At 60.4% G+C, this 21,151-nt stretch overlaps 7 protein-coding genes across 7 annotated transcripts; 4 read left to right on the plus strand and 3 right to left on the minus strand.

Moving 5' to 3' along the window:
* The first annotated feature begins 392 nt into the window (after window positions 1-392).
* On the plus strand, window positions 393-1,231 carry SDRG_12944 (hypothetical protein). Its single transcript, XM_008619028.1, has 5 exons — window positions 393-644; window positions 693-782; window positions 826-901; window positions 949-1,020; window positions 1,064-1,231. Exons 1-5 carry the CDS (start codon window positions 515-517, stop codon window positions 1,140-1,142), a joined length of 447 nt encoding a protein of 148 aa, XP_008617250.1. The 5' UTR covers window positions 393-514; the 3' UTR covers window positions 1,143-1,231.
* Window positions 1,232-1,298: 67 nt separating this feature from the next.
* Window positions 1,299-3,189, minus strand: SDRG_12945 (hypothetical protein; the record flags this gene model as incomplete). Its single annotated transcript, XM_008619029.1, has 12 exons — window positions 1,299-1,636; window positions 1,680-1,746; window positions 1,794-1,859; window positions 1,908-2,015; window positions 2,068-2,166; window positions 2,210-2,308; window positions 2,356-2,442; window positions 2,486-2,584; window positions 2,634-2,741; window positions 2,784-2,882; window positions 2,935-3,036; window positions 3,076-3,189. 12 exons carry the CDS (start codon window positions 3,187-3,189, stop codon window positions 1,299-1,301), a joined length of 1,386 nt encoding a protein of 461 aa, XP_008617251.1.
* Window positions 3,190-3,316: 127 nt separating this feature from the next.
* SDRG_12946 (hypothetical protein) lies at window positions 3,317-4,951 on the minus strand. The gene is made up of 11 exons (XM_008619030.1): window positions 4,810-4,951; window positions 4,664-4,765; window positions 4,520-4,618; window positions 4,367-4,474; window positions 4,229-4,327; window positions 4,099-4,185; window positions 3,957-4,055; window positions 3,816-3,914; window positions 3,656-3,766; window positions 3,547-3,612; window positions 3,317-3,501 (listed from the first exon to the last, which is right to left on the minus strand). The coding sequence occupies exons 1-11, from the start codon at window positions 4,921-4,923 to the stop codon at window positions 3,427-3,429; spliced, it is 1,059 nt and encodes a 352-aa protein (XP_008617252.1). The 5' UTR covers window positions 4,924-4,951; the 3' UTR covers window positions 3,317-3,426.
* A 205-nt stretch (window positions 4,952-5,156) lies between these two features.
* On the plus strand, window positions 5,157-7,535 carry SDRG_12947 (hypothetical protein; the record flags this gene model as incomplete). Its single annotated transcript, XM_008619031.1, has 10 exons — window positions 5,157-5,504; window positions 5,552-5,729; window positions 5,776-5,909; window positions 5,958-6,052; window positions 6,097-6,258; window positions 6,301-6,392; window positions 6,437-6,526; window positions 6,575-6,864; window positions 6,912-7,298; window positions 7,341-7,535. The coding sequence occupies 10 exons, from the start codon at window positions 5,157-5,159 to the stop codon at window positions 7,533-7,535; spliced, it is 1,971 nt and encodes a 656-aa protein (XP_008617253.1).
* Window positions 7,536-7,537: 2 nt separating this feature from the next.
* On the minus strand, window positions 7,538-9,422 carry SDRG_12948 (NADH-dependent glutamate synthase 1). Its single transcript, XM_008619032.1, has 6 exons — window positions 8,750-9,422; window positions 8,594-8,701; window positions 8,477-8,551; window positions 8,282-8,435; window positions 7,816-8,241; window positions 7,538-7,758 (listed from the first exon to the last, which is right to left on the minus strand). Exons 1-6 carry the CDS (start codon window positions 9,389-9,391, stop codon window positions 7,604-7,606), a joined length of 1,560 nt encoding a protein of 519 aa, XP_008617254.1. The 5' UTR covers window positions 9,392-9,422; the 3' UTR covers window positions 7,538-7,603.
* Window positions 9,423-9,798: 376 nt separating this feature from the next.
* SDRG_12949 (NADH-dependent glutamate synthase 1) lies at window positions 9,799-15,414 on the plus strand (the record flags this gene model as incomplete). The annotated part of the gene is made up of 22 exons (XM_008619033.1): window positions 9,799-10,352; window positions 10,404-10,533; window positions 10,602-11,034; window positions 11,084-11,289; window positions 11,335-11,477; window positions 11,523-11,783; window positions 11,833-12,001; window positions 12,052-12,242; window positions 12,287-12,380; window positions 12,429-12,612; window positions 12,658-12,880; window positions 12,927-13,036; window positions 13,088-13,212; window positions 13,258-13,476; window positions 13,524-13,698; window positions 13,743-13,845; window positions 13,894-14,244; window positions 14,300-14,395; window positions 14,442-14,596; window positions 14,643-14,813; window positions 14,865-14,994; window positions 15,039-15,414. 22 exons carry the CDS (start codon window positions 9,799-9,801, stop codon window positions 15,412-15,414), a joined length of 4,599 nt encoding a protein of 1,532 aa, XP_008617255.1.
* A 70-nt stretch (window positions 15,415-15,484) lies between these two features.
* On the plus strand, window positions 15,485-21,136 carry SDRG_12950 (hypothetical protein; the record flags this gene model as incomplete). Its single annotated transcript, XM_008619034.1, has 18 exons — window positions 15,485-15,849; window positions 15,891-15,985; window positions 16,026-16,603; window positions 16,650-16,825; window positions 16,877-17,176; window positions 17,220-17,637; window positions 17,683-17,904; window positions 17,946-18,625; window positions 18,668-19,234; window positions 19,278-19,450; window positions 19,492-19,598; window positions 19,647-19,813; window positions 19,860-20,289; window positions 20,339-20,465; window positions 20,512-20,597; window positions 20,645-20,779; window positions 20,826-20,860; window positions 20,908-21,136. The coding sequence occupies 18 exons, from the start codon at window positions 15,485-15,487 to the stop codon at window positions 21,134-21,136; spliced, it is 4,890 nt and encodes a 1,629-aa protein (XP_008617256.1).
* Between the last annotated feature and the right edge of the window lie 15 nt (window positions 21,137-21,151).

Consider the following 21,151-nt stretch of genomic DNA (forward strand, 5'->3'; position numbering starts at 1 on the left):
TCATTGTTGTATCGTGGGTACGGCACGGAGTCAAATTTGGCGCCGTACCCTGCAGCAACGGGTGCGTGCCGGCATAAAACCGGCGGTATACACACACGACACGGTGCCACGTCAGAGGCACCAACGCTACTGCGGTCAACCCAAATTGCCGTCGACTGGCGCGCCATCGATGGCCATTGCAGTACTAGTAGAGTACTTCCCCGCGCTCGTTTGCAATTGAAGCCAACTCGCTCTTTGCTGCCTGCGCGCTATCGCTCAAGCTTTGTTCACTTGATCCTTCGCGACGGCAGCGGGTTGTGTTGAGAGAACGTAGTACAGACTTTGTTACGCGCTCGGATTACATCTTTGGACATTCAGTTGTGGCGCGAAATCAAAGGACATTATTGGTCGTTCGACATTCTAGTCGAGTAGTTAGCTGTCTTCTAGTATCGGAAAAGGGCGAGGGACGTTGGCGCCACGATTGGTTTGCTAAATTAAGCGGCCGTTCGCGCGCAGCAGCAATTTACTTTGCATCATGGCCGACGCCAAGCGAGCGGTCGTCAAGACGGACGAGGTCTCGCGCAACCAGATCTGGCGCGAGCACCTCAAGAAGGAGCTGCTCACCGAGGGACCGTCGACGGCCTTTCAGTTCAACCCCAAGACGTGTACTCACCTTTCTAGTCTTCAATCGCCTGTCTCATGCGATACCGCAGTGAGCTCCGTCGCGCCCAAGCCCACGTCCATGAAGCCATCGGATTTCACAGCGGCCGACGCCAACAACGCGACGCCGCCCAACGAGATTGGTAATTCCTACGGCAGCTCACACTAGACCTTACGCCAGTGCAGAAACCAAGGTGCGCCAAGGCATCAAGAACCCGCAAGAGCGGTCGGACGTGCCGTGCACGGAAGCCCAAAAGATTGGGTACGAGGAGCGCTCTTCCCCTAACCTCGTTCCGATGCGCCGGTCAGGTGGGCCCATGACCAGGCCTGGAAGAACGGTCGCGCCGAGACCAACAAGCGCTGGTACCGCGGCCGTGGCAGGTAAGTCCCCGTGTCATCGCTACGTCTAAAGACGCGTATGCAGCACGGACGTGACAGTATTTGCGGAAAACTACTGCGCCATGGCCGGCTGCAGTCCATTCGCAGACAAGTCGACGCGTTAATTCATCAACAACATGTAGTTAGTCGACGAACGAGTCTGTCTTGTAATATATATAAATGCAGAAGGTATGGAGGGTCCTGGACCGGGGTATATAAGTGTCTACTACTACGCCTACTAGGGTATATGGTTATCCCGCGGGATTCTTGTCGCGCGCGCGTCATGCATCGTCCGACGACGTCACGACCGGCGGGAGTGCGCTGAGCTGTGTTGCGCTGGGTGTCTTGAGCAGCTGCGGAAGCATGCTCAGCGTCGGGAGCGCTTCGGGCTCAAAGCCATTGGCCGCAGACTGCTCGTCGTAGGCCGCCAACTGGTTCTTGAGCTCTTGGATGTGCTGGAGAATGCCCCGTCGGTGACCCTTCTTGACGTTCATCTCGATCAAATCATCCTCGTCCATGGTCGCGACGCCCCGCAGCGTGTCAAAGCCGTCGCTCTCAAAGCTGTCCGTGTACTCGCCGAGCTCGAGCTGCTGCAGCCAGTTGCGCACCGACCCAATGTCTACCGCCGCATGTTCATCATTGTCTGCATACGGCACTGGTACCTCGGTTCTGCACGGGGGTTTTGGGCTTCTCGGGGGCCAAGTACTCGGCGTTGCCCTTCTCCCACGCCTACGCCATGCAAGTTAAACAGTGTTTCGTGCAAGTCGTAGTAGTACCTGGAGCTGGGCGGCGAGCGCGCTATGGCCGCCTTCAAACGCGCAGCGCGATGGCGTCTTGTCCGTCTAGAGGTCCGACAATGAGGGTCCACCGAGAGTATTCCGCAGGTGTACCAGCGTGAGCGTCTTCCACTGGGTCGAGTCCCGCAGGTTCTTGATGAGCCAGAACGCGCAGTCTTTATGGCCTTTGAGCGCCGCCCAATGCAGCGCGTTGCGGCCAAACTAGAGTCCAAACACTGTTTGCCGACGTGATCCATCCGCGATCGGCACGTACCTTGTCGACTTCGGTCCACTCGTCAAAGCTCTCGGCCACCAGGCGCAAGCTCGAGAGGTGGCCCGTGCTCGCAGCCCAGTGCATGGCATTCTTCCCATTCTACGAACACTAGGTTCTTAGTCCATTCGAAAGAAACGTCTACCTTGTCCCGAAGATGGCGCAGCGGGTACGCGCCGTTGACGTCGGCGATGACGCGCTTGATCGTATCGTCGTCGCCTTCCTCGGCGGCGTGGATCAAGAGCTGCTCGCCGCTTGCGGTTATGTGCATGATGCAAAGAAGGTTTGTACCTGGGACGTCTCGTACCATGCCTTGAGGAATTGCATGCACTTGGTCTTGTACTTGTCCCTCGCGAGCTGGTACGCGGTGCGGTTGTCCTACGGGACCTGAGCGTCGAGGTGCAAAGCCCAAGCAACGTACGTAGCTCGTGACGTGGATGTCGATGCCGGCCATGCAGAGGTACTGGACCACCTCCTTTCGGCCTTTGGACGCGGCCCAGTGCAAGCACGTGCCCCCGTACTAGAAGCCGAACGCGCTCTCAGATGCGAATACCAAGCACTCAACGAACCTCGTCGATCGCGTTGATGTCGATGTGGTCGTCGCAGTCTTCGACAATGTAGCGGATGACGTCCAAGTGCCCGTTCAGCGCCGCTGCAATGTGCGGGAGGCGGCCAAACTACGATGCATATAAGTCACATTGCAGTGTGGGTTGTCGCACCTTGTCCTTGGCGTCAAGCTGCACACCGTGCTCGACGAGGATCTGGACGACTTCAAGGTGGCCGTAGAAGGCGGCGTAGTGAAGCGCTGTCTGGTCGCCCTAGTGAGCCGCCTTGGCATGAGATGCCTTCTCAATGAGCGCGTGGGCGTACATCGTCGACCACCGACGGGTCGATCTGCGGCGAATGCAAGAGCCACTGCACGACTTCGAGCTGGCCTGAGGCCGCGGCGGCGTGCAGCGGCGTGCACCCGTTCTAGGATGCATGAGCCGGCGGCGCTACAGCGGTACGTACCATGTTGCGGTAGTTGACGTCGACCGCAATGTCCTGGACGAGGTAGACGACCTCCTGCAGCTTGCCGCGGTGGGCCTTCCGGATGAGGATGTCGCCCGTCGTGTAGCGCTGCATGCTCCGTGACGATCCGACTGTGGCTGCCCACTAGCTCTGCCTCGACATATCATATCTGAGAGGTTTATTAATTTACGCTACGCGAGAAAACCGCGCGACCGTCGGGTGTTTTTATGTCGATGCCGCATTGCCTTACCAATCAGTATCGGAAATATATTCATTTTCACAGGATATACGGGCCAACGGTATTTCGAACCCACCAGCAACGGTCGCATCAGAGACACACACGACGGACGACTACATGGCCGTCGTCGTTGTCGCCGTTGATGGCGGTGCCACATCCCCAGCACGGAGCGCCGTGTCTTCCCACTCCTACGCACGTCGCATAGGCATCGCAGTGAACGCAACGACGACTACCTGCAGCTGCGCAGCGAGGGCCGTGTGCCCCGCGTCCAAGGCGCAGCGCGCCGGCGTCTTGTTGGTCTATCGCTGCGTCAGTGCCATCGATGCAGCGCAGTGTACGTACGAGCGACGGCACCATGAGCGTCTTGCGTTCACCGACGTGGTGCTGCGTGAGCCAGAACGCGCACTCGGCGTGGCCACCCAGCGCTGCCCAGTGCAGCGCATTGCGCCCAAACTAGCGCGACGCGCTGACGCCACATCCATCGTGCAGAGCAAGAACGCACCTTGTCGAGGTCGGTCCACGAGTCGAAATTTTCCGCGAGGATGCGCAAGGTCGGGAGGCGTCCCGCGCTTGCGGCCCAGTGCATCGCGTGTCGCCCGTTCTATGCACCGTGCGGACGCGGCGATGCGCCATCGTGACGTACCTTGTCTTTGAGAAAGCGGAGCGGGTAAGCGCCTGCGACGTCGTGGATGACACGCTTGACCTCGTCGTCGTTGCCCGTCTCGGCGGCTTGCAGCAGTCGCTACGCCGAGCGTCCGCGTAGAGTCGTCGGGCTGGGAGCCTACCTGCGCGACCTCAAACCAGCGCTTGATGACGTTTTGGCACTTGGGCTGCCCCTTGTCCTTGGCCAACTGGTACGCCGTGCGATTGTCCTACGACGCACAAAGTCACATCACAAATTACGATCGGACGTACGTAGCTCGTCACGTGGGCGTCGACGCCGGCGTGGAGCAGGAACTCGACGACGTCGCGCCGACCGTGGGCCGCGGCCCAGTGCAGACACGTCGCGCCATACTAAAGCGCCGTAAGTAGGATGATACGAGCTTCGCCCACCTCGTCAATCGTGTTGCGCTCGATCGGCAGCGGACAGTCGTGCAGGAGGAAGCGGACGACGTCCACGTGGCCGTTGATCGCGGCGCCGACGTGCGGCAACCGCCCCGTCTACCGCGCCTTGCATCGCATCGACAAAGGACTGGCAGTCTCTACCTTGTCCTTGATGTGCAAGGGCACACAGTGGTCCAAGAGCACTTGCACGATGGGCAAGTGGCCGTAAAAGGCGGCGTAATGAATCGCGCTTTGGGCGTTCTGGGAGAGCAATATATGAGCGCGAGAATGGGCAACGGCGCGTACGTGGTCGAGGAGGTTGGGGCGGATGCCTTGGTACGAGAGGAGCCACTTGACGACGTCGAGCTGGCCGGCGGCCGCGGCCATGTGCAGCGCTGTGCAGCCCGTCTAGCGTTATGGTGGCCGACGATCGAAGGCCGATGCGAGCGTACCTCGTCGCGGTAGTTGACGTCGACGTACACCTCCTGGACGAGGTACTTGACCTCTTGCAGCTGGCCGCGGTGGGCCTTCCGAAGGAGCACGTCGCCCGTCGTGTAGCGGAGCATGGAGTTATTCACTTGTAGAGGTTTCCGCGCCAATCGTATGAAATTATAGAGGTCATCACAATTGACGTGGCAGAGGCAGCGACCAGCACGCAGCCAGCACGAGAACAGCACGGATGGATGAGCCTGAGCTGCAGGTGGCCGACTGTGGCCGACGCTCTTGAGTATGCATCCGACTTGCAAGCTCCCTATCGCCGCCCCGTTCCGACTCGACCAGCTGCCCCTGGCGTTCAGTGATGTCCTTGATGCGTGTAACAAGAGTCTATACCTCGCACACGTGGCGCCGGGTGGTGACAATTCGTTTGGCCATGCTCGAGTCGCTTCCGCCGTTGGTGTGGGCGGCCCACCTCGCACCGTGTTTGGCGCTGCCCGAGGTACTCACCTGCGCGAGCTTGAGCAAGGCGCTGCGTCGCACACTCCACGACGACGTGACGTTGTCCCATCCCGTCGAGCTCGCCGCTTCAATCGAAGAGCTCACAGCGGTGCTGCACCAATGGCCGAACCTGCGCCACGTGTGCTTCAAGCCGTTTATCCGCTTTCAAGCTCCGTACAACGAGTCCATCTACAATCTTCACCGCACCGAGGTATGTTCGCCCCATTCGACGGTCAACAACAGCGTCTCGCGTCGCAGGCGCCCGAAGAAGAGCTCGACATCGAGGCCCGCATCGACGGACTGGTGCAAAACGCGCTCACCCAGAGTGCACGCATGACGCGTCTCAACGCTGCGTTGGCCGAGTCCCTTGACACCGTCGTCGACCAGCTCCATACGCTCGACCTCAGCGGCACGATTGGCGTCCAGCTCTTTCCAGGTAAACTTCACTCGCGCTGTTGGTGCTCATGCGACGCGCACTCGAGGTCTACACCGCCTCGCGCACGTCAACCTCAGCGGCTGCGCGAACATTCGCGGCTTCGAGCACGTGCAGACGCTGCGCTCGATCGATCTCAGCTACTGCCACGGCGTCACGGACGTCCACTGGCTCGCACGCGTGGTAACTGCATCATCCGGTGCGGTCGAGTGCAATGATATGCCATACCAGGCGCACGTCGACTTGAGCTACTGCCACAGTCTTCGTGACGTGGCACCTCTAGCGCACGCCACATCGGTCTGCCTCAACCTGTGCAAACTCGTGAGGTACGACGACCTCGAAAAGCCACGACGCTGCTCATCGCGACTAGCGACGTGAACGCCCTCGAGAACGTGCAGACGCTCAGCTTACGCAACTGCCCGCGCATACACGATATCTCGATGCTCGGCCGCGTGCACACTCTCGTCCTGAGCGGCTGCAAGCTCGTGACCGACGTATCGGCACTCACGCACGTTCATACGTTGCACCTGAGGTACCATTCCGTTATGGAATCTGGGTCTCCATCTCCCCGCAGTGGGCTCGACGTCTCGGACGTCTCGGCACTCGGCCGCTGCGTCGAGCTGAATCTTCGCAAGTGCCTTAACGTCGTCGACGTCTCTGCCCTCGGTACGACCTCCTACTCTGCCGCCCAACTAGCTTCTCTTCTACAGGGCGCATCACGCGCTTGGATTTGAGCGGCTGTGCAGGCGTCACCGACGTCGCCGCGCTTGGCCATGTGCATACCCTCAACCTCTCTGCCTGTACGGTGCTTATGTGCTTGCGCAGAGAGATGCAACCGCAGTGCGTAGGCAGCCATCTCACTGACGTCTCGGCCCTGCTCCACGTCACCCACTTGACGCTGAGCAACTGCGACGCGCTGGCGGACGTCGCGGCGTTGGGTCGTTCGATGACGCTCCAGTCGCTCGACATATCCAACTGCAAGCTCCTCTCCGACATTTCGGCGCTTGGCCAGATCCCAACGCTCAACATAAGCCGCTGCCACGGCGTGACATCGCTGCGGGGCTTGTCGAGCGTCACGCACCTCGACATGAGCTTCTGCCGCCACCTCGAGGACCTGACTCCCCTAACGTCGATCCAGGTGCTTGGTCCCACATCCAAGGTCGGACTGTACTATCATGCAAGTAGGTGCTCAACGCGTACCGCTGCCCCCGTGTGAAGGACTTGGCGCCGCTGCGGCACGCCCGCAAGGTCAACTTGAGCTGCTGCAAAGGCGTCACGGACGTCGGACCGCTGGGTCGTTGTCATGACGTCGATCTGCGTTTCTGTGGCGCGCTTCAGAACGTCTCGCCGCTTGCGAGCGTCCATACGCTCAAGCTCGCGGGCTGCCAACTCGTGACCGACGTCTCGGCCCTTAGCCGCGTCCAGCACTTGGACCTAAGCTACTGCCACAGCGTCTCAGCCGTCTCCGGCCTCGGAAATGTGCACTCGCTCAGTTTGCGCAATTGCGCAAGCATCGCCGACGTCGCCGGCCTCGGCGGGTGCTACTCGTTGAACCTCAGCGGCTGCGAACAGGTGTGTTGACGCACCCGCATCGATATGTGACGTCAGCGCTAGATCACCGACGTGAGCGCGCTCGGCTGCGTGTCCATTCTGAACCTGAGCGACTGTCAAGGCGTGCGTGACGTCAGCATGCTCCAGCGCGTGCGGTGGCTTGACCTGCGCTTCTGTGCGAATGCGCGTGGCGTCGACGCGCTGAGAGGCCACGTCCGCACGCTCCACCTCCAAGGCTGTGCCACCAACAAGCCGTAAGATACTTGCGTTGCCAGCTGGCACTGGATTTTTCATCAACAACTGTTTTCTGGATCTCTGGGTATCTTCTACATGCGCTGCTCGTGCTGCGCGTCGTGCTGGTGCGCGAGGAGCTCGAGCTTGTTAAAGTACTGCTGGACCGCGTCCGCGACCTGCCGGCCTTCGTGAATCGCCCACACGACCAGCGACTGGCCTCGGCGGCAGTCGCCGGCCGCAAACACACCTAGCACCGGATCAGATACGATGATTCGTTGACGACACGAGTGGGATCCGAAAGCACCTGGCATCGATGTGGCAAAGTTGCCGTCCGTGGCAATGTTCTTGCGGCCGTCGATCGCGAGGTCCAAAGTTGAGGGTAGCGCCTGGTCCGGGTGCATAAACCCCATGGCGAGGATCGCCAAGTCACACGGCAGCTCCTCTTCGGTGCCTGGCACCACGTCGAAGCCCCCGGACGCGTTGCGCGCCGCCATGGCCGTCACCACGTGCGTCACTTGACCGGACGCGTTGCCGCGGAAGCGCAGCGTCGTCCGGCTGTAGGCGCGCGGGTCAGTTCCAAACACCTCTGCGGCTTCTTCGTGGCCATAGTCGGCGTGGTACACCCGCGGGTACTGCGGCCACGGGTTCGAGGGCGCCCGCGTCGCCGGCGGCTTGGGGTTGTGCTCGAGGTTCGTGATGCTCTTGCACTGCTGGCGCAGCGACGTGGCGACTAGTCAACCGTAAATCAAGTTGGGAGGGCGACGACGTACTGCAGTCGGTGCCAGTATCGCCACCGCCAATCACGACAACGTGCTTGCCTTCGGCGCTAATGTAGTCCTTGTGCCACTTGCTCTTGAGCGTGCCCTCCTTTGTTGCGAGGAGCCGCTTCTGGTTGCGCGTCAGAAATTCCATCGCAAAGTGAATCTAAGCCGCCATTAGAGTTGGTCGTTGAGAACAGGTCGTACGCCGCCCAAGTTGGCGCCTTCGACCGTGAGGAACCGCGGGACCGTCGAGCCCGTCGCGAGGACCACCGCGTCCATCTACTCGTAATATAGATACCGCGTATGCTAGGATGGACATACATCGTCCATGAGACTTTGAATATTTTCGCCGACGTGGACGCTCGTGCGAAACTCAATGCCTTCTTTCGCGAGCATGTCGACGCGGCGCTCAACGTCCGACTTGTCGAGCTACCATGACGTTTGAGTTTTGAGCTTGGGCGAGAGAGATGACAGTACCTTCATGTTGGGGATGCCATACATGAGGAGACCGCCGATGCGGTCGGCCTTCTCAAAGACGACCACCGAGTGGCCGAGCTGGTTGAGCTGGTCGGCGGCGGCAAGGCCTGCGGGGCCCGAGCCCACGACGCCGACCTTGAGCCCCGAGCGCTGCGCCGGAATGCGCGGGACAATCCAGCCTTCGTCCCATGCCCGCGCGACGATCGCGTGCTCGACGTTCTTGATCGTGACGGGGTTGTCGATGACACCGAGGACACACGCGCCTTCGCACGGCGCTGGGCAGACGCGACCCGTAAACTCGGGAAAGTTGTTGGTTGCGCTGAGCCGCGTGTATGCTTCGCGCCACTCGTCGCGGACAACCAAGGCATTCCACTCAGGAATCAAGTTGGCGACCGGGCAGCCCGAGAGCGACCGCGACTGGCAGAACGGCGTACCGCAGTCCATGCAGCGCGACGCTTGGTTCGTGCGCTCGGTCGGATCGCGGTCGTGGGTGTAGATCTCGTTCCAGTCGTGGACGCGGGCCTTCGCCGGGCGGTAGGCGTCGGGCGACCGGGTGATGTCGATGAATGGCTTGGCGCTCAGAGCGCGCGCCGAGAGCCGCGTCAGCACGCGCTTGGTCGTGGCAGTCACTGGGCGCAGCATGGCGAATCGGTCAATGCTGGTCTCGATCTTGGCCATGTTGCTCTTCTGGTCAACCGCAGCCGTACATGCCGTACATTCCATGTACGGCGTGTACGATCTTTGGCACGTTCGAATTGAATTGACTTGGTTTTTGTATTACGTTGAAGGCAATCGAGATAAAAAGACGTACATCGAAGTTGCGTGTTGACGAAACGCAGGAATCGGATTGGCCAAACCATAAACACGCCTTCTGATTGGCGGATCGGCGGAAAGATACGCTGTTCCGAAGTCGCGTGCCAATAACGTTCTTCGTTCTTGTGGTCGGCGGCGGATCTCTACGCCCGCGCATCAACAGCCAAGTCAAGATCACCTCATTTTCCAAGATGCTCCGTTGGTCTCATGGCCGCGCGCTTCTGCGCAAGCCGCCCATGACCTGGACGCGCCCCAACTCGTACTCGCACTTCCGCCAGCCGGCGACGACCGCCAATTCGCTCTACGCCAAGCACCTCGAGAAGGACTCGTGCGGCGTCGGCCTCCTCGCCCACCTCAAGAAGCAGCCGTCGCGCAAGGTTGTCGTCGAAGCCAACGACATGCTTGTGCGCATGAGCCATCGCGGCGGCTGCGGCTGTGATCCCGCCTCCGGCGACGGCGCTGGCATGCTTGTTGGGATGCCGCACTCGTTCATGGGCCGCGTCGCCCGCGAAGGCCAGTTTGGTGCACCGCTCACGCAGCCGCTCACGCCCGAGCGCTACGCGGTCGGCAACATCTTCTTCCGCAAGGACCGCGACATCTCGAGCAGCAAGGCGCAGTTTGACGCGCTCGCGGAAGAACTCAACTTGGCGTCCTTGGGCTGGCGCGTCGTGCCGACGGTCAACGATGCGCTCGGCGCGACGTCCAAGGCGTCCGAGCCGCACATTGAGCAAGTGCTCGTCGTCCCGCCCGAGTCCATGTCAACGTCGGACTTTGAGAAGGAGCTGCTCCGGTACCGTGTGGTACGCCCACCAGATGGAAGCTGATCTGGGTATTGATCTAGATTGCGTGTCGTGGGCACGGCTCGGAACGACGCCAGCGAGATGTATGTGTGCTCGCTCTCCAACCAAACGATCACGTACAAGGGCCAGCTCACGCCGTCCCAGCTCCTCCCGTACTACAAGGACCTCCAGGTATGTCCTTTTTTTCAAATTTTGGAAAACCCGAAAATTCCGAAAATTCTGAAAATTCGAACTGCTAGACGGACGACTTTGCGTCGCACGTCGCGATGGTGCACTCGCGCTTCAGCACCAACACGTTCCCGTCCTGGGACCGCGCGCAGCCCAACCGCGTCATGTGCCACAACGGCGAAATCAACACGCTCCGCGGCAACAAGAACTGGATGTTTGCCCGCGGCTCCAAGGCCCACAACAAGTACTTTGGCCAAGCGACCGCGTCGCTCTTGCCCGTCTGCTCGGACGGCATGAGCGACTCGGGCAACTTTGACTCGGCGCTCGAACTGCTCTCGAAGGCCAGCTCGTGCGATCGCACGCTGCCGGAAACCATGATGATGATGATCCCGGAGGCGTGGCAGAACAACCCGCACCTCTCACCCGAGAAGCGCGCCATGTACCAGTACAACGCCTGCCTCATGGAGCCGTGGGACGGCCCGGCCATGATTGCTTTCTGCGACGGTATACCCTCTATTGTCGTACGTGTCGACGCTTGACAATAATGACGCAGGCAAGTCGGTCGGTGCGTCGCTCGACCGGAATGGTCTCCGTCCGTCGCGCTATTATGTGACCAAAGACGGCCACGTGGCGCTCTCGAGCGAAGTCGGTGTTCTCGAAGACTTGGCCGAAGCCGACGTGGTCTCCAAGCACCGGCTTGAGCCCGGCAAGATGTTTTACGTCGACTTTGACCAAGGCCGCATCGTCTCGGACGAAGAGGTATGTACCTATTTACTGGTACAGGGATCGAGCCTCGGTTCGTAGATCAAAAAACAAGTGGCGACGAGCCGGCCGTTTGGCGAGTGGGTCCAGAAAAACATGGTGTCGCTGCAGTCGCTGCCCGTGCCGTCGCCGGCGGCGCCCATGCGCGTCTCCAAGGACGCTCTTCGGCGCCTGACCATGTTTGGGTACGTCCTTGGGCGTAAATCTGTGATGACTGAAGGCAACTGTAGCTTTACAACCGAGACGATGGACATGCTTCTCATGCCCATGGGGCTCAACCACAAGGAACCGCTCGGTTCGATGGGCAACGACGCGCCGCTCGCCGTGCTCTCGGAGCTCCCGAAGGCGCCGGCCGAGTACTTCAAACAGCTCTTTGCCCAAGTGACCAACCCGCCGATTGACCCGATCCGCGAAGAGCTCGTCATGAGTCTCCAGTGCCCCGTCGGACCGGAAGAAAATATTTTGGACGCGACGCCCCAACACGCGTCACGGTACTCAGCCCGTTTTGGTCGCAGCGTCTTGATACAATCTTGATACTAGCCTCATTGTCGAGCACCCGGTGCTGACGCTGGACGACGTGCACAAGCTCAAGACGACAACGCACCCGAAATGGGCGGCCACGACGCTCGATGCGACCTTTGCCGTCAACAGCGGCCCGCGCGGCCTCGCCGACGCCCTCGACCGGCTCTGCGAAGACGCGACGACCGCTGTACATTCCTCGTCTTGTCTTCTCCATCATATGATATATGTTCTTCTTAGGTGGCGCAGGGCAAGTCGGCGCTCCTCTTTTCCGATGTTCGCGCGGGCGACGGGCGGCTTCCGATTCCGTCGCTCCTCGTCGTCGGTGCTGTGCACCAGCACCTCTTGCAGACGCAGCAGCGCACGTCAGTGGCGCTCTTTGTCGAGGCCGGCGATGCCAAGGAAGTCCACGACTTTGCGACGCTCCTCGGGTACCCACTCGATACCTTGATAGTTTGACTGACGCCACTCGTAGCTTTGGCGCCGATGCCGTGTGCCCCCACATGGCGTACGAGGCCCTCGCCCACATGAAGGACGAAGGTTTGCTCAAGGCGTATGCCAAGCGCGACGTACGACCTTGACGACTTTTCGGGAAATCTCACGAAATATACGCTTAGCTGTCGAACGAAGAGCTCCAGCTCAATTACCAAACCGCGATCGGGAAGGGCTTGCTCAAGGTCATGTCCAAGATGGGAATCTCGACGCTCCAGTCGTACAAGGGCGCCCAGGTGTTTGAGGCCGTCGGTCTCGGGCCGGACGTGATCAACCGGTGCTTCAAGGGCACGACGTCGCGCCTCCAAGGTCGGCTTTTCCCACGCGATCGAGTGTACGACGACGCATCTGTAGGCAGCGACCTCGCGATTCTCTACGACGATGTGGCCAAACTCCACGCGCTTGCGTATGCCCAAACCGCGCACAGTCTCCGCAACCCGGGGCAGTACCACGCGCGCGAAGGCGGCGAAGTGCACTTCAACTCGCCCGCGTCGATCGTCGCGCTGCAGATGGCCGCGCGGGAAAACTCACGCGAGGCGTACAACACGTACCGCGACGCCACTGTCGCCGCTGCCCGGTGCGTCCACCTCGTATAGGCTCCAATACCAAGGCGGTTTGTGTAGCAAGGTGACGCTGCGTGGGCTCTTGGACTTCAGCACGGTGCCGGCCGACGAAATGCCGTCGCTGGCCGAGATGGAGCCCGTCTCGGAAATTGTCAAGCGCTTCAACACGGGTACGACATTATTAGTATCAATGTATCGACGGGACCAATCATGAAATGTAGGCGCCATGTCGCTTGGCTCGATCTCGCAAGAGACTCACGAGGCGCTGGCCGAGGCCATGAACCGACTCGGTGGGCGCTCCAACACGGGTGAAGGCGGCGAGGACCCGCGCCGGTATGCTCCCGAGGTACACATATATATGCAGGGACAAGTTGTCTCAACATGTTTGCAGAATGGCAAGCCCAACAAGAAGCGGTCGGCGATCAAGCAGGTCGCCAGCGGCCGCTTTGGCGTCACGATGGACTACCTCACGAATGCGGACCAGCTCCAGATCAAGATGGCTCAGGGCGCCAAGCCTGGCGAGGGCGGCGAACTTCCGGGTCATAAGGTCTCGGACTACATTGCAGCGCGCCGTCACACGACGCCGGGCGTCGGCCTCATCTCGCCGCCGGTACATGACTCAGTGTACGATCTCATTTGTCTGATATGTGCATCTAGCCGCACCACGACATTTACTCGATTGAAGACTTGGCGCAGCTCATCCACGACCTCAAGAACGCCAACCCCGTGGCCGAGATCAGCGTCAAGCTCGTGTCCGAAGTCGGCGTCGGCGTCGTTGCCGCCGGTGTTGCCAAGGCCAAGGCCGAGCACATCACCATCAGTGGTCACGACGGTACGCCTTCGAGACTGCAATCCGGAGCTGAGGATCCGTTCTAGGTGGCACGGGTGCGTCGTCCTGGACCGGCGTCAAGCACGGAGGTCTTCCATGGGAGCTCGGTCTCGCGGAAGCCCAGCAAACGCTCGTCCTCAACAACCTCCGGTACCAACCCACGTACCTTGGCATAGCGCTCATGCTCAATCTTGGCAGGTCCCGCGTCAAGCTGCAGACGGACGGACAGCTCAAGACGGGCCGGGACGTGGTGATTGCGGCGCTCCTTGGCGCGGAAGAGTTTGGCTTTGCGACCGCCCCGCTCATCGCGCTCGGCTGCATCATGATGCGCAAGTGCCACCTCAACACGTGCCCCGTCGGTGTCGCGACGCAGGACCCGGAGCTGCGCAAAAAGTTTGCCGGTACCCCGGAGCACGTGGTCAACTTTCTCTGGCTCCTCGCCGAAGAAGTGCAAGAGATTGTGCGGTCGCTCGGCGCCACGTCCCTTGACGAGCTCGTCGGCCGCGCCGACTTGCTGCACGTCGACCCCACGGCGCTCCACGACAAGACGTACAACCAGACACTGCTATTTATCTGTGTGTCGCTCACGCTTGATGTTGATTAGCGCGCTCCTGGACTTTGGCCCGCTCCTCGTCAACGCACAGACGCTCAACCCGGACAGCGCCGTGCGCTACAACCCCGCCCACCAGCAAGACCACGGGTACGCTTTGCATTTCTAGCTCTGGGATTCACAAATTGCATTCTAGTCTGGACCAGATCCTCGACCAAAAGTTGTTGGCGGCGTGCGAGAACGCCATTCAAGATGGCACGCCCGTCCAAGTGCACCTTCCGATCTCGAACGTCAACCGCACGGTGGGCACGCTCCTCTCCCACACCATCACGTCCAAGTACGGCGCTGACGGTATGCTTTTTCTTTTTCTGCATTTATTTCAATTTATCGGGATTAGGGTTGCCAAGTGGCACGATCGCACTGCACTTGACGGGCCACGCCGGTCAGTCGCTCGGCTTTGGCTTGTGCCCCGGTGTCCTCTTGCACGTGCATGGCGACGCCAACGACTATGTCGGCAAGGCGCTCAGCGGCGGTACCATCGTCGTCGCCCCGTCTGAGACTGCGCTTCGTACGTTTGCACATATGTCGGCCACCGAAATGGACACTTTGTCTTGTCTAGATGGTCAGACGATTGCTGGCAACGCCGTGCTCTATGGGGGCACGAGCGGCGCGGCCTTCTTCGCCGGCAAGGCGGGCGAGCGCTTCGCCGTGCGCAACTCTGGTGTCGATGCGGTCGTCGAAGGCGTCGGGTACATGCTCACGTTGTCTCTTCCCATGGCTCATTCAGTTGCAGGGACCACGGCTGCGAGTACATGACGGGCGGCCACGTGGTCGTGCTGGGCCCCACGGGGCGCAACTTTGGCGCCGGCATGTCGGGCGGAATTGCTTACGTCTATGACCCGACGGCGGCGCTTGCGCCCAAGTGCAACCTCGCCATGATCGACCTCGAGCCGCTCGACATGCTCGACGACGACCGCGTGCACGACCTCCTCACGCAGCATCTGGCGCACACGGGGTCGCCCATGGCGCGACGCGTCCTCGACGACTGGTCGAACGCCAAGCACGCGTTCATCAAGGTGATGCCCGAAGACTACAAGGCCGTCCTTGCGGCGGCGCCGGTCCTCGCGTCCACGGCTACCTCGACGTCGCCGCAGAAGCTGCAGCTCTAGGCTAGTAATATATATATATACATTTCTGTGTCCCCTCTAACCGATAGTCTATTTCCGACTCGTTGTCGGCATGGCCTCGGTCCGGCCCGCGAGTCTCGGCGACTTGGTCGCGGTGCTCCACGCCAAGCGCCGCGCGCGGCCGTCGCACCCTCTGCGCCGGTGGATCTACTGCATCGCAACGTCGCCGTGGTTTGACCGCGTCAGCGTCGTCGTCGTGCTCACGAATACCGTCGTCCTTGGCCTCGTCGACTACTCGAGTCCGTGGGCGACCGGCCCCAACATGCTGCTGCCGACCAACATCTTGATCGAGCGCGTCAACAACATTTCGCTCGTGCTCTTCGTGCTCGAAGCGCTCGTCAAAGCGGTCGCGTTTGGCGTCTTCGAGTACCTCGGCGACCATTGGAACAAGCTCGATCTGATCGTCATCATCTCCGGGTACACGCACGTGTGCGGTCATTTGCCTCACATCCTCGTAGCATCGTGGCGTGGGCCTCCGGCGGCCGCAGCGCCGTGGGTCAGCTGCGCATCCTGCGCGTGCTCCGCCCGCTGCGCACGCTGCGTGCATTTCCAGGTTGACTAGCGATCATTCGGTCGTCCGTGACGCAGTTTAGGCCTGCGCATCCTCGTCAATGGTGTGCTCGCGAGCTTGCCGCCGCTTCTCAACGCCGGGATGCTCCTCGGCTTTAGCTACCTCACGCTCGCGATCCTCGGCATGGAGCTCTGGCAGGACAAGTACCACGGCCGGTGTCGACTCACGCCGCATCCGGTGCGACTCAACTTTGACCCGACGCACTTTGCCAACGGCGCGTACCCGAACGCGTCGTACTTGGTGGCGGTCACGGCCGACCCGGTGACGTTCAAGTGCAATAACCTCTCCAACAGCGACGTGTGGCGGACTCCAGTGGCGTGCTTTTGGCCACTGGACCCGACCGACACGCTCGGCCAGTACTGCGGCAGCCGCGCCTGCCCGACACCCAACACGACCTGCGGCTCCAACTATGACCGGCTCGGCAATCCACGCTTTTTGAATTTCTACGCGGGCGGCGCGCTCGTGTTTGATTTGATGGGCGAGCCGGACTTTACGGCCAACCTCAACTTTGGCGTCACGTCCTTTGACAACATTGGGAGTGCGCTCGTCGTCGTGCTGCAGATCGTGACGGCGTCCGGCTGGATGGTGCTCACGCAAAATGTACCTTCCCGTGACTTGTCCTTCTGGAGTGCTAACCTGCGGCTAGACCCAAGACGCGTATTCGTGGGTCGTCGCCGGCGTCTACTTCAACGCATTCCTCTTCATCGGCATGTGCTTCCTCCTCCAGCTCTTCATGGCGGTCCTCTACACCGAGTTTGAAAAGGCCAAGACGAACCAGGAGCGCCAGCTCTCGTCCCATACCCCAATTGCCCGCCCGACCAAGTACACTACTGATACCAGCCTCGTCGCAGGTGAAACATTGCGTGTTTTTAGAATGATGGACGCCGCGGCCATGCGGCGAGTCGAGGCGCCCCTCTCCGTGACAACGACGCCGTCGACGCGGGTCTGGTACCGCATTCGGTTCCACACGATGCGCTTCGTCGGCTCGCGGGCTTTCCACCGCATTGGACTGGCGGTGACGACGCTCAACGTGACCGTGCTCTCGTGCAACGCGCACGGGATGTCGGCGACGACCCAATATTGGATTGAAACACTCAACTTTGGGTGCCTTGTCTACTACATCGTCGAGACGCTCTTCAAGATGGTGGCAGCGGGCCCGTGGCGCTACTTGCGGTGCGGTGGCCTCTCTCTTTTCGATTGTGACCGAATCGGTTAGGGATGGGTTTAACCGGTTTGACTTTGTCACGATCGCCCTCGGCATCCTCGACACGGTGCAGAGCCCGCCCGAGATCGTCGACGGCAACCCGGGGCGCGTCTCGCCGTTCGCAGCGTTGCGTGCGCTCCGCGCCATCAAAATCGCCAAGTCGATCAAGCCACTGCACCACCTTTTGGTCGCGATCACGGCCGCCTCAGGCGAGATTGGCAACTTCCTCGTGTTCCTCTTCCTCTTTATTTACATTTACGCGCTCATTGGCATCGAGCTCTTCGCGACGCGCCTCCAGTTCGACAGCAACAACCGCCCGCTGCCGTTCAACGGGTCGCACCCCATGTACCAGTCGCGCTCCAACTTTGACCGGATCGAGTGGGCGGTCTTTAGCGTCTTCCAAATCATGACGTACGACAACTGGCCCGCGGTACGACCCCATGCCTTTGTATCTACGAATCATTGTACGCATTAGGCCCTCTACAATGGATGGCTCGTCGCCGGCTGGCTTGGCGCCCTCTACTTTTGCTCGATCATCGTGCTCGGCGTGTGGGTCGTCATGAACGTCTTCTCGGCCATCCTCGTCGAGTCCGTCATGGCCGGCACGAGCGCTCAAAAGACCGACGACGAGTCCGAGTCCGACGTCGACGACTTGGCAAACGACCTCGCCGTCCTGCACCGCGCCTACACGATGCGGGTGCGACCGCAACCCTTTATGGAGCTCATGTCATGCGCTAGAGCCGCTCCCTTCGTCGCGTCTTGCGCAAAGCGCTTCGCGCGATCAACTTGGAGCAAATTGCGCCAGCGCCGTCCATCGTAGACGTGGCGGGACCGCCAACGGCCGCGGTCCACGTATCGCACGTGTCGTGGCCACGGTGCGCAGCGCGCCGCCTCGTCTCGCACCGGTTTTGGGACCGGAGCGTCACCCTCATCATCTTTGTCTCGTGCGTCTTGACAGCGCTCGACTCGCCGCTCCTCGACACGCACCAGGGCGTAGGCTACACGATCGAGAAGGCCAATATGGTGTTCGCCGTCGTCTTTGCTCTCGAAATGGTGTTGCATCTCGTCGCGCACGGCGTCTTTGCGTACATCCGGGACCCGTGGTCGGTCCTCGACGGCTTCATCGTGCTCGTGTCGCTCCTCTCGTGGGCACTGGGCTCGAGCGTCATCTCGAGCTTGCGCGCCTTGCGCTCGCTGCGCGCGCTCCGACCGCTCCGCGTCATCAACAAGATGCCGCAGCTCAAGGTCGTCGTCAACACGCTCTTCCGGTGCCTCCCCGAGATTGGCAAGGCGTTCGTCTTCTTCCTCTTCATTCTGCTCATCTTTGGCATCATGACTGTCATGTTCTTCCGCGGTGCGCTCGCGTCCTGCGACACGAGCCCGTACACGTACATGACGAGCGAGACGCCGCCGCCGTGGTACCCTCGACCTCTCCTTTTGCGCTTTTAACATGACATTAGGTTTCCGCCCGACTACAATGGCAGCTACAACGCTTCAGATCTAACGCAGTACGACATCATGTCCTACCCGCGTCCGTGGACCCAGCTCTCGACGTCGGTCCAAGCTCAATTGGCCTCGGTAAGGCCCCACGTACTCTGCGACGACCATGCCTGCGACGTCGATGAGACGCCAACGTCGCGCGCCGTCTGCGAAGCGTTCAATCACACATGGGCCAACGTCGTACCGCAGCGCTTTGACAACATCTTCCTCGCCATGGGCTCGCTCTACGAGCTCACTACGATGGAGGGCTGGGCCGCGGTCGCCATTGCCTGCGTCGACGCGACCGGCGCCGACATGCAGCCGATCAAGAATGCCAACCCGGCGATGATGTTCTTCTGGATTTTCTTTATGATTGCCGGCGCGTTCTTCATCACCAACCTCTTCATTGCCGTGCTCTGCGACAGCTTTATCCGAGAAAACTACGGCGTCCTCGTCACCGACGAGCAAATCAGCTGGATCAAGATGCAACAGCGCGTCTTGGCCATCAAGCCCGTCGTCGTGTTTCCGTCGCCCGCGCAGCCGATCCGGTGCGAATCGCCGACGTTGCGGAAGCTGATACACCGTCCCTAGACGCGTCGCCTACATGCTGGTGCACTGGCGGAGCTTTGACGTGATTGTGATTGCGTGCATTTTACTCAACATGCTCGCGATGGCCATCACGTACTACGGACAGAGCGAGACCATGACGCTCCTCTTGAACGTACTCAACTACTTCTTTGCGGCCGTCTTTGTCCTCGAATGCGGTAAACTTGAATGCTATCCAATGTGTCTCATGGGAATGCAGTGCTCAAGATCACGGCATTTGGCGCCGCCTACTACTTTGCGGACGACTGGAACCGGTTTGACTTTGCGGTTGTCTCTCTAACCGTCGTGAGTCTTGTCGTACCACTTGTAAGTCGCCCTCTTTGCTCCACTGACGAGAAGTTCCAGCGCCGCTAGGTCTTTGCAACCGAGTCGCTCGGGCCCGTGGCGACGATCATCCGCGTCTTCCGGGTCGGCCGCGCCCTGCGACTCATCAACCACGCCAAGCTCATCAAGGCCATGTTCGACACGATCCTTATCTCGCTCCCCGCCGTCGCCAACGTCACGGCGCTGCTCATGCTCATGTCGGACTTCAGCACTCTAAAATTCCATGTGGTCACGACTCAGTAGGTACTACATCTTTGCGGCCGTTGGCGTCCAGCTCTTTGCCAAGGTCGGCTTCCAGACCATGGTCAACCCGCACCAGAATTTCCAGACGTTCTGGATCGCGCTCCAGACGCTCATCGGCTTTTCCACCGGCGAGAATTGGCCCAACTTTCTATGGGAAGTATACAACCAAGTGCCCGCGACGAACCCAACGTGCGCCGAGCGTGTCTACAACGAGTCCATGTGCGGCTTCAACACTGCGGAGGGGTGCGCCCCGCTCGACGGCTGCGGGTCGCCCTTCATTCTGCCCTACATGTACCTCTTCTTCTTCGTCATGGGCTACGTCGGCATCAACGTCTTCTCTGGTATCGTCGTCGACGCGATCGGAGATACGTCCAACGCCGCCGTCATCACCAACGACGTGCTGGAGGCGTTCACATTCGCTTGGGCCAAGGTACCGTTGTAGCTTCCATTGCTGTCTTTGCTCACACCTGGCTCTCTAGTTTGACCCGAAGGGCACGGGCATGGTGACGCTGGACGACCTCGCGCACATCCTTCTCCAATTACCGCCGCCCTTTGGCCTACGAACCACGCCCCATGCAACGATCAAGGCAGCGCAGCGACGCATGCGTAGGTCTCGGCTGCGTGTTGCAGCAGCCCTACGGGTGCCTCGTAGGGGACTTGCACATTGACGTGTACGACAAGCAGTACGTGCATTTCAAAGACGTACCGCGCGCCCTCGTGCTCCAAGCCGTCAGCAGCGTACGTGATTGGGTGCATAGTACGTTGGACAAGTTGTCTGTGCGCAGGGCGACCGGCAAAAGATGCTCGAGTGCGCGCAGATCATGGAAAACATGGGTTTTGCGCGCGCGTTCGACGACGCGTGGTTCAAAAAGTGCGACAAGACCAAGATGGACGCGCTCAAAGCGTTCGAAACCGCTAAGGTGTCGTCGTCGTCGTGACGAAGCGTCAAATGACATTTGGTGCTAGGCGCGTCATCACTTTGCGACCGAATTGATTGCGAGGTGCGGCGCGAATATCGCTTCACAGACGTTAATGGCCGGACGCGTAGGACACTTCTCGATCATGTGCATGCGCGACGACAGCTCAAGGCGTATGCTGCCGAAGCGGCGATGGAAAAAGCTACCACGGACAAGGGAGGTGCTATGGCAGAAGAAGACGAAGCGACCAAGGAAGAAGGAGCTATGGTCAGAGCCACACCGCCGCGAGGCAATGACCGATCCGCCACGTCGTCGGCGCGGCACCACAAGTCGCATAGTAAAGCCAAGCACAAAGCGTGATCTTCCTGTCCGGTG

This window comes from Saprolegnia diclina, assembly GCF_000281045.1.
Source record: "Saprolegnia diclina VS20 unplaced genomic scaffold supercont1.54, whole genome shotgun sequence".
NCBI classification, from domain to species: Eukaryota; Oomycota; class Saprolegniomycetes; order Saprolegniales; family Saprolegniaceae; genus Saprolegnia; species Saprolegnia diclina.

What these genes read in the sequence shown, in the direction of transcription:
- SDRG_12948 (XM_008619032.1), bottom strand. Translation starts at nt 9,391, where the DNA reads ATGCTGCGCCCAGTGACTGCCACGACCAAGCGCGTGCTGACGCGGCTC. An exon ending in TTCAAAGTCTCATGGACGAT is followed by an intron (nt 8,552 to 8,593) that starts GTATGTCCATCC and finishes TATTACGAGTAG; the next exon opens with ATGGACGCGGTGGTCCTCGC. An exon ending in CTTTGCCACATCGATGCCAG is followed by an intron (nt 7,759 to 7,815) that starts GTGCTTTCGGAT and finishes ATCCGGTGCTAG; the next exon opens with GTGTGTTTGCGGCCGGCGAC.
- SDRG_12946 (XM_008619030.1), bottom strand. Translation starts at nt 4,923, where the DNA reads ATGCTCCGCTACACGACGGGCGACGTGCTCCTTCGGAAGGCCCACCGC. An exon ending in ACGCCCACGTGACGAGCTAC is followed by an intron (nt 4,186 to 4,228) that starts GTACGTCCGATC and finishes TGTGCGTCGTAG; the next exon opens with GACAATCGCACGGCGTACCA. An exon ending in CGTGGACCGACCTCGACAAG is followed by an intron (nt 3,767 to 3,815) that starts GTGCGTTCTTGC and finishes GCGTCGCGCTAG; the next exon opens with TTTGGGCGCAATGCGCTGCA.
- SDRG_12944 (XM_008619028.1), top strand. Translation starts at nt 515, where the DNA reads ATGGCCGACGCCAAGCGAGCGGTCGTCAAGACGGACGAGGTCTCGCGC. An exon ending in GACGCCGCCCAACGAGATTG is followed by an intron (nt 783 to 825) that starts GTAATTCCTACG and finishes ACGCCAGTGCAG; the next exon opens with AAACCAAGGTGCGCCAAGGC. An exon ending in ACGGAAGCCCAAAAGATTGG is followed by an intron (nt 902 to 948) that starts GTACGAGGAGCG and finishes TGCGCCGGTCAG; the next exon opens with GTGGGCCCATGACCAGGCCT.